The sequence below is a fragment of the Triturus cristatus genome, chromosome 6 (assembly GCF_964204655.1).
Source record: "Triturus cristatus chromosome 6, aTriCri1.1, whole genome shotgun sequence".
NCBI classification, from domain to species: Eukaryota; Metazoa; Chordata; class Amphibia; order Caudata; family Salamandridae; genus Triturus; species Triturus cristatus.
The window spans coordinates 1805611077-1805621974 of NC_140589.1; the positions used below are offsets into that span (position 1 = coordinate 1805611077).

The window sequence follows — 10898 nt, forward strand, 5'->3', positions numbered from 1 at the left end:
CAGTTGGGCCCCGATGATGAAGCATGCCACCTACCAGGTAGGTGGGTGAGGGGTTTCTTACAATAGTTGTTTATTCTCCTTCAACAGGTGACGGCGAAAAACCTTTGCTACAAGTTACCTTCCCTAAGTACTTGTCCATCTTGTTTCTGAAAATTCATTGGGGAAAAGGACAAGTTACCTTGTTTTCCTCGCTCTCTTTTTGTTTACATTTTTCAAACATTAAATTAACCAACTCGTATTAACATTGATTTGTAAAGAGAAGGTCCAACACCGGATACATCATTTTTGGTGTTTATGGAGTGACCAGAAGAGCCTACCAGTGTCAGGTTAGTATTAAAGAAATAAAGGTACTGAATTTCCGTGCTACATATTTATTAGGGGTGGGCGGAATTTGCGTAGTCGTACAACGCAAAGCTTTGCGAAACGGTAAAAAATCTCCGTGAGCACACAGAGTTCCGTGAACACGTGGAATTGCTTGTGCCACCAGTTTGCGATGCTTTTTTCCTGTTCGCGAACGCTGTTTGCGTGTTCGGGAGGAAATATCTCACAAACACGCATTGTGAAAGCGCGAACAAGCAAACAATTCCGCGATCTCTGCGGAACGTGAATTTACCCAAATTCCGCAAATTCCGAAAGCTGAACGGAATTTACCGCCCAAGCCTATTATTTATGATCATACAGAGGCAAAGCATGCAATCGGCCTGCAGAGAGCATTGAATTATTACTAACAGGTCATCATACCAAAGAGGGCAGTAACTGAATGGGCATTAAGAATGATGTATTTCGCTTACAAGTAGAAGTGATTTATCTAAAGTGAGGTTAAGGATTGATTAGGTATTGACAGTAATATGTCATCTATTACTCATCTGATTTTGTCAGCAGGGGGGGCTACCAAAGTGAATATAAAAGCTGCATGAAAATTGCATCCATACATTCGCCCTTTCTCCATCCTTTCATGTTCATCAACACTTTTCCTCTATGTGTGTCTGCTTCTGTGCTGTCTGAACCTGTATGTGTTTTGTGGGGTTTTATGCTTGCCTTTCATTTCACCTTAGGGCAGTAAAAAGTGCTATACATGAAAGATGCTTCTCAATATGTGTCAAAGGGTGCCTGTTTGCTGGTCTATGTATGTGCATGGCTTTATGTGTGTTGGTCTATGTGCACGGATGGGAAGTAGCCTTTACTGTGAAGTCAGAATCGCGCAATGCCATCGCCACGCATACATTACCATGCAGTACCTTTACACTCACTGTCTTTACAACGCATGCCTTTACCACAAATTTGCCTTTACCACGCATGCCAATGCAAGGTAAGCTTTTTTAAGGTAAGTGTGTGTGTTTTACACACACACACACACATATGTGTACATACATACACATTCACTGAAACAAGGTTACAGGGACATTTTAGTTAGGTTCATATTTTACACGCACAAAACTATAGAAATTCAGCAGTAATAGTTACCTTTGCCAACTATATGTTACGCACCGCTCAATGCACTGCTTACGACTTCACATATCACATCACTCATGACGTGGTCCGTGACATCACTAATTACATTTTCCTTTCCACCTGCTCCTCTCCTCCCTACACAATAGTATAGTGCTGAAACACATCAAGACTCCAAGTGGGGGATCTCCCAGCCATGGAACATTAGACATATCCAAGTAAGGCAAGGGCTATTACAAATAAGAAAAGCCGGCCCTACCCGGTCTCCTGCTCCGTCCCTCCGTCCCCTCCAGTTTCCAGAAAGCAAAGAGGACAACAATAAAATAAGGAACTTGTTTCCCCTCCTATATTTATGAAAATGGACTTAAGGCAAAAACTTCAGCTACACGGAATACAGTTTATTCTTTCATTTTACTAACCTTGCTTTTTTCACAGAGTAAATAACAACTTTTCACTATTGCTACCCAGAATGGTGATCGTCACAACCTTTCACTATCTCCTATCTTGTAACATATGACAAATGTATTGTTACAAATGAATAGTTCCATAAAAAGGTCCACTTGTTTCATGGAAACAACCCTGGTCTTTTTCCTTGACGTAACTGGTCTAAATCATAAATAAGACCTATTAGAATGCATTAATCTACCCACACACAACTGATTGGCTCCTGATTGTTTTACGAAGTAGGTCATAGATGGAATCTCCTTTGTCTTTTTAGTTTGAATCAATGGCCATCTGTGTATGGATGTTGTGTGTCTATTTGCATGAGTTACAAAAATATTGTACTATTGGCTTTGTCAATGCTTGTTTTTATATGAGTCTTTTATTTACTGCACAGCTGCTATGAGCGCGACTGCGGGGCTCAGGTCAGGGTGACCCTCCTGCTTGTGAGGCTTGCTCCCAGATGAAGTACGCTAACTGAGGTTCACAAAGGCGATGGGCCCAGGTGGACAGATTGCAAAGGCTTCTCCTATTATGTTTTAGGGCAGTTTAATGAGTATGTTCTGTATATTTACTGATCTTGCAGTAAAATGCTGGTCTTTGTGCAGCTACCTACTCACAAGGTGCTTGGGGCAACCATTTATTTCTGGAAAGAACATTGGCTTGCGCAGGCTTCTCCCAATTTACTGAGGACATATCCATTTTCTTATTCTTTGAGCCACTGTGAGATTGTGGGAAGCACCCTCAAAATTGTATTTTAAAAAAAGAGATTCACAAAAAGCACCAGGTATATTTATCCATATTAATTCTTTCAAGGTACTTTCTTGTTTTAGGTCTTCTTAGTAGCAAATTCTGCTGTATGCCAAAGCATACCCAGAGAAGGGCTTTGGGTCAGCCCTCTTCAGCCATTTCAGTTCATCACCTATTAGGCAGTCGATGTGTACCTTTATACCTAAGGAAGGGTGAACTATTTTTATCAGCCTGTGATTTGAGAACTTAAGAATAAAGTGGCCTGTTTCACTGATGCCAGTACAGTGTATCAAGTAGATACAGGGTGGGAACACGAGTATACGTAGCACAGGTGCTCATGGCTGCTCCTTTACTTTGGAGTCGACTTAAACAAATTGTTTAGACTTTTTTGCAATATATACTAAAATGTAATAACTAACAGTCACTAATCTGATCTTTGTAACAGACTTGCTGATATTAACAATACTAATAACTAACATGTTCCTTTCCACCTGCTCCTCTCCTCCCAACCCGCTCTCCCTCCTGCTGTGTTGTCCTCATGCTGCCTCGGACAGTCGGCCGGATACCTCCTTCATCTGGTTCCTCAACCCGCTTAAGTCCATCAAGTACCTCATCTGTACCCGCTACAGATGGCTCATCATTAAGATTGTGCTGGCGTTGCTCCTCTTGGCCATGGTGGCCCTCTTCCTCTACAGTATGCCGGGTTACATGGTCAAAAAGCTGCTGGGTGCATGAGAGCGGCGGTCACCAGCGCAAGAGACTTATCGGTGGCCTAGGCCCGCACCACTAAACCTTCCATTCCAGCCTGTGAAGCTCTCCTACGGGTGTTATGAACATTTGCTTCTGTTTGCTTGAATTTCTTGTGGATTTCTTTTCATGACCTGGAGGGAGTTGTTACAGGGCGGGCAATGGGCAGGGACGCCACGTTTTAAAAAGAAGATTGGACAGCGTTCATGGGTTCCAAAATTGATCTTGCAGCTAGGGTTACCAGGCAAACTATCTGTCACCCAGTTGTGTACTTATGCTGTAATATCTGTGTCCGTCTGTTCCATTATAATTGCATTCCATTCTGAGCATGGGTGTGCATCTCACACTCACAGAGAGCCTACTGAGGACAAAGAGAGTGCTGGTACTCGGCCAAACAAAACTGCAATGGAGAAACAGATCAGTGGATAACAAACTAGAACACAGATACACACATATGTCCTTGTGGACTAAAGTGGAAATCCATGATTCTCTGCCAACAGGAAACAGGGCGTGTAAATTAGGGCAATCCATAGATTCCCCAAGATACAGAACCCTCTCACATCATACAGACTCAGCAGCACCAGACACTAGTGTTGAGTACTTGTTTTTTGAAATATATATTTCCGCAGAGATGCAGATAAGAGACTTCCGTCTCAATGTCACAGAGTTTATATCTATTTTCATGACTGTCCATTGTCTTTCACGTGTGAAAGAGAAAGACCAGATTTTAAAGTGCCTACAATTGTGAATTGCTGAAAAGCTGAAGAGATCAACTTCAAATAGACAGTCAGATCAGCAAACATTCCAAAAGCGTGTCTCTGACAGGGTTGGGATTTGAAGTGGCAATCTGTCCTTCATTCCTCATTGCAATTCTGATCTTTTACATTTTACACACCTAGGAGCAGAACTTAAGAAATCAAATTATTTTCAAAATGTATTTATTTAGTGATTTTATAAAGCACAACACTCTCTCATAAGGAACAATGCACTGTGCAACAGATAAAAAGCAACAACTTATAAATTCCATTTTTAAAAAGAACAAACCATTTGAATGGATGAGCTATTTCAGAAATATGAAGCATAACTGGAAAAGGTTTGCCTCTGAGCTTTTGACTGTTTTAAGTTTGAAAAGTCATTAAGCAGACCATTAGTCTCTTATGCCCAAGAGAGAAGTTAAAGGACAAATAGGTTTGTGTAGGAATAGAGATGTGAAAGTGGTAATAACCACCTTAAAATGTATACAAGCTTCTCGTGGGATATGGTGCAGAGCGCGCTGAACCGGAGAAATACCGTCAGATGTTGTCACTCCTGCTACCTAGACACGCTGCAACATGAAGGCATGATTCCAAAGGGGAAGAGCATAAGGAGCGGTGAGCGCCATTCTTATGCAATAAAATCAAAGTATGTTCTTGATTGAAACATAGTTACAGGAATGTGCTTTTTATTTGCTTGAAAGAACTGAAGTTGGTCATGCAACGTTAGGCTTTCTTAGTGAACTGATTGAACAGCAACAGGAGTCATATATATTTAACCATCAGACAAGAAGACCATAGTAAACAACCCCCACAGTAAAAACAGAATCTGTTTTCAGACGATTTAACTTTAAGAAATACACATCGAAACAGCCTTCCACTAGATATGAGTTACTCTTCAGGTGAAGGGCATCCAACATGGAAGACATCTGGGTGTCCTCAGAGGACCGATGAATGGAGGCGCAAGGGTGTGCAAACAGATCCCAGCTACTCAGTGTAGAGCATGGAACGCACGAGTGATGGCATGTCCCTTGTGGTACCCACAGCCAAAGTAAAACTAGCACAGATGGATAAGAGAGCGAACAGGAAGGAGGGCCTGCTGATGCACAGAAAAGGAGGGAACCTGTGCTGCGGGAAGAATGTATATATATAGCCTCGGAAGGCCAGCACTGTACTAACACTCAAAGGAATCTGTGTCCATGAACACAACTGAGAGAAAGTGAGCACCCACACAAAACCAGCCACTGCCTTACAAGGAGTGGGGAAAGAAGCAGGTTAAAGGCACTGGCAGCTGAAGGCCTGTTCTGCACAGGGTCTCATTTGTTAGGGGGGGGCAGGGTCTCATGTGTTATGGTCTCTCTGCTGGTCAGCTGGTGAAGGAAGGCTCTGTTATGTTGCATGATTGCATAGTGCTTTGCTTTAGATTTGATAATGGGAGAGGTGGTGTGGGAGTGGCCCCATCACTAAGCGTGAAACGCCAGATGAGGAAATGCAAGCAGTGCCACCTTTATCTTCTTGAGATGGAGCGGTGTGCACTAGGACCCGTTACCTCTGCCAGCCCTTTCTTATAGAAATGTTGCTCCCTACTTCCTAAATGGGCACATTTCCTATAAATGTACAGGTGGCCCTCCAAATATTGGTACTGATCCAGCAGCTAAACCACTTCTTATTGGTTGTTAGGAATTTCTAAAGAATATGACCTCAGTGAAATTACTTAGGGGAAGATGTTGATGAGAAAAAAGCTAGACATACACATATATACAGCAGACATGTATGTACATGCCGGACATCTGGCGGAGGATTAGCAGAGCAGATTCACAGAGTCCTATGAACAATATACAGCAGGATTTCCACCATGTGCATGAGAGCCACCTCAGATTTTCAGGATAATCACCGATTTTGTAAATATCTTTCACTTGTATTCATGGAAAACATGTATATTTCCTGTATATTCTGAAAATCTGGCAAGGGTCCACCCCGCCAGGATGCACACTGGACACCCCTGGTATGTAGTATTAACGCAACATTGTGTCTTCCAAGGTAACTTTAAAATTGACTGTCTTGAGATAAATCACCTTAGAATTGAGGCTTTTGCTCACAGAAGCACATATATGAGTACAATTAAAACGTGTTTGATACAATACAATTTGTATCATACATCTGACCAGCCCTGTTGCTGCCTTTGAGCATGTTCATATTAATATTGTACGAACTAGTGAGAAGTTCATAAATGGAACTAGTGAAATGCACAAGCAGTACGCATTCAAGTTAGGGTTCAAGAATACGGCACACCGTTACCATTTTGATATTGATTTTTGGTTTTCAACCAGGTTTAGAGAGAATAGCACAAACGTGCACCCTAGTACATCTGTAAGTGCCTAGATTTTGATAATTGTATAACACACACTTTTAGCCGATTAGGCAAAAGATGAAGCTCATGGCACACATATAATGCGATGTATTCTTTCACCAAAACGAGGGAATGCACTTTACATATATCTGGTTAAGAAGACAGAATAGAGGTACCGTTTTATTTATATTTCTTCAATATTCCAGAATCTGGGCAATTTACCAGAGGTCTTCTTGGCAAAATTAAACTATCATTTCTGAACCCAAATATGTTCAGAAAAGGCCATGCACCAGTCTTCCTTAATATTCTAGCTAAAATTCCTATGCCCCCAGTGCTAGAAACACTACAAATTATACCCAACATGCCACAAAATAATACGAGAGGATACCGGCTGAGCCTGTCGACTAGCTTCATTTCACTAGAATTTAGAGGTGTATCAAAAGGTGCATCGTACACTCTGTGGCTTCATTCTGGTATTACAGGAATTCACATCATATGGCCTGTTTCACAAAGGTAAACATACACTTGTGTGTACGTTTACTCTTTTTTGCTATTCGCAAACTACGATTTAATAGTAACTTTACGTATGTGGAGACACCGCAATCGGGGAAGAGATCTCTGCACATAAAGAAATCGGCCTGTCCTATCTTTTTATGTGCAAAGTTCTTTGCCCTGACTGTGCAGTCTCTTACGCTGGAAACTTGATATTAAATCATACTTTTTGAATACTGAAAAAGAGTAACCGCACATAAAAGTGTAAATTTATTTTTATGAATCTGGTCCATAGATTCTTTGACGCTCATGAAATTAATTCAGGTAAATATTTAAATAAATCCTATCTTACGTTTAAACATACAAGACAACTTAAACATTTTACAAATTCCGATCAGGAGATAGCTGTTCTAAGAGACCATAAATTGCAAATATCATAATTGCAAACGCCTTCAATGTATGTTAGTATAAGCGTCACTCACCATGCTATCCTGGTTGCCTTTCCAGCAAGCATAAATACCATTAACATTATCCTCAATAATAGTCGACATTAGAATAAAAAATTTTATGAAACGGGGTACAAATATGATTTACTATCAAATCAATTGATAGATAAGGGGGTTAAAAAAGACAGGAATTTTAGTAAAGAAGCTTTAACAGCAGTAGAAATGCACAAGGTTGATACTGAAATTTGCATTTTTTCATATGCACTGATTTATCTTCTGCAGGTGTTCATACCACTGAAACCTGTCAGACATTTAAGCATGAGTGCATACTTATCGGTTAAATAAATGAGGAAATACACTAATTTCAGCTTAATGTTTCTACAAAATAAATATGGATAAATACAGATAAAATTAGCAAAAAATAAATATTGATAACTACAGATGGAAATGGCAAATAAATCAATAAAACCGGGAGCCCTAGTTATAAAAACCCAGCTGAAAAAACATTTTAGCAGAACATGCGTATAGGAGCTTTTAGGTAGCATAATTCTGTGTTATATCTGACACATTTCTTTGTGCAACACCTGCACAAAAACATGAGCTTCCAGTGCTCTTTTTACTCCAAGAGTTTATTTCACAACCCTGTCACTTTTCATTGACTGTAGAGCTTGCATACCAGGCTGCGGTAGTCCACACCAGAGGAGGCATGTCTCATTCTGATAACTTGTGTGTGACGCTGGAGAGAAATTATTGCACTTTAATCTCTAATTCAAGTACATCAGGCTCTGCATCACCCCACACAGTCAAACTCATCATAAACTGCAAACTCCTTCCATCCTCTACAACAATCTTATCAAAGATCTAAGTCAGGCTTCCATCCCCTTGAGATATCTAACCAGCGACTGAAATCTAACATTCATCACTAGAGATCAGACTTTTGTCTTCTTACAACACCTAGAGAACACTTAGCAAGTAATGAGATTTTACTCCAAGCTCCAAACTGAATCTTTACCCAGTGTCATCTTTTTGAAGTCACCATCCATGGCACCTGAGCCAGCTCCTGTTCTACAGCACCAGGGTGCCCCTAGCAAGGAGACCCCGATTACTCTTAAAAGCATCAAATAGGGAGTGACATGTGCAGATAGATTTGGAAGCAGAATATCACTACAGTGGGACCACAGAGTACCTTGCACCAGACTTGGGCTCATCACGCAGTTAAGGACAGTACACCCGCCTCTAGAGGGCGCTCATCAGAAAGTGATATCCCCTTCTACATTCCAGTCACTGGAAAAGCCTGGCATGCAATGACGAACAGTGCTCCTGCTCCAAGAGGGTGTATAGAAAATAGAGATCCTATTTAAGGATTTCCACAACGAGAAAGAGCTCACCAGGCACCAACAACATAACCCAAGTCTAGAGAGAGCTCATCAACCATGCTAATGTCTTGCCAGCAATCCAGGTACTAGAGTGTTTCATGCAATAACATGTCATTGAATCTCCCCATCACTAGACTATTGGAGCATGCACATGGTAGTGTTTGATATTAATGGATGTACAAAGTGGGTCATTGGGATGTACTGTAACGTGTTAATCTCCCGGAGGAACCTACACAGTTGCGAACAATTTGATGGCACTTCATTTCCATGGGTACGTAGAGGCAGATTTTGTTTAACCAACACCCGCTAAGCTTTATGGAAATGCATACCACATGGTATGACAAAATGTTTGCGTTTGGAGTGCAGCGTCCCTAGCACGTAGAAAAGTTTGATTTGTTTATGTACAATGTTTATTTATTTTTTGTTTTATTAATTTATATATTTCAGTTTCTTGCTCTGGTTTCGTTGTCAAGTAAATAGAATTCTCACATTTGCACTAATTTTGAACTGTAGACTATGTAAAAGAACCTGTATTTGTAAGTTTTATCATGTGGGCAATAATTTACAGTTTTTTCCTTTTTGTGTTTTTCTTTGTTTGTTTATGATTCTCCTGGGTTTCTTTGACTGTATCAATAAACCAAAATGATCCCACCAAGTCGTCCCAGTACCAGTCTCGCGTGGATGCTGAACCCTCTGCGCATCATTGGCATTCTGATATGGAGACACTACCGGTGGCACTTCTTCGGGCTGCTGCTCTCCTGCATCGTAGTGGTCTTTGTAGCTTTGATTGTCTACACTCTGCCAGGGGTGCTCAATGAAAAGATGATAAATGCTGGTCGTTAGACAGAGGCACTGAAAGCACTGGCAATGTGTGGTTGTTGTATGCATGCGCATGTCTTTCAATGGATAGATCATCGTCAGCATAAGCATACAACACATTCCGATGATTGCTCGACGAAGGTGACTAGGAAGGAAATAACATTTTACATTCTTCCAAATAAACTCTGGAATTACTAAGATTAAGCAGCAGACGTTCCATCTGCCCACCTGTTTCCTCTACACTAAACAAACGCAGGGAAAGCAGACCTTCCTGGTGGAAGCTGCCATCCACTCTGTTTTAGGGAACAGAGCAATTGTGATGATGCCAAAAACGATACCTAACTGCACCCCAATATTTTCAGTACTGACATTTAAGGCAGCCATATAAACATGGAGAAACCTCCTAGCTTGTCATTTCTAATATGGCTACTCTAAATGTACATCCACAGAGGGAACATTCCCAGTATCCATATTACGGGACAATGATCCCACAATCCAGTACTGGCATTATGGAATTACCATCACACTGTTTTTATCCCTGGTGGCAGCTTTGATCCTACTTCCAGCAAAAAGCTGTGTCTCTGGGGAGAGGATCTTGACATGGCAGACCTTGCTCTGCTCTTGTGGCAGTGAATGGGCCATCCAGCTGTCTAGGAATAAATCAAGCACCACCAAGACTGCAGTTAGGTTTCCGTGGCTAGGGTACTAGAGTCGTATGCACTGTGCACTGTGCTGTGGGTTACTAATGAACCCTATTAACTTATGCAAAAGTTGTTTAAGAACATAATGAACAAATCAAACCATTGTTATGTTTGTAACGTTGTATTAGCTTATCAGAATATGTGCATAAAAATGTCCTCAAGCCAAATTAAGAGAACATGATTGTATCGCCAGTATACATCATATGGCTAAATGAACACAACATATAATCATTACATCATGATGGTCACATAAAATGATATACAAGAAATTTAAAAGAAAGTTGGGCTTTCTTTTAAATTTCTTGTATATCATTTCATGTGCTAATACAACGTTACAAACATAACAATGGTTTGATTTGTTCATTATGTTCTTAAACAACTTTTGCATAAGTTAATAGGGTTCTTTACTAACCCACAGCACAGTGCACAGTGCAAACAACCCTGCCGGTTTGTAATCTCTTCCTTTGACTATAGACGCTTGACCAGACAACAAGCGTAACACTGTCGCACCATTGTACACAATTTGAATATTTCGTTTATCGCATTAAATAGGTGTGCGCTCCCCCCCCCCCCCA

At 40.8% G+C, this 10898-nt stretch overlaps 1 protein-coding gene across 11 annotated transcripts in view; it reads left to right on the plus strand.

Moving 5' to 3' along the window:
* Positions 1-10349, plus strand: part of OTOF (otoferlin) — a 1069570-nt gene extending 1059221 nt beyond the window's left edge. For 7 of the 11 annotated variants that reach the window (XM_085613148.1, XM_085613151.1, XM_085613152.1 and 4 more), the window contains one exon: positions 3195-3304. Coding sequence is in view for 4 of the 11 variants with exons in the window: in XM_085613159.1 (XP_085469285.1) it covers positions 9460-9646 (187 nt within the window). In the remaining 7 variants the exon portion in view is untranslated. The other 4 variants (XM_085613159.1, XM_085613153.1, XM_085613156.1 and 1 more) reach the window with 2 other exon arrangements.
* Positions 10350-10898: the final 549 nt, after the last annotated feature.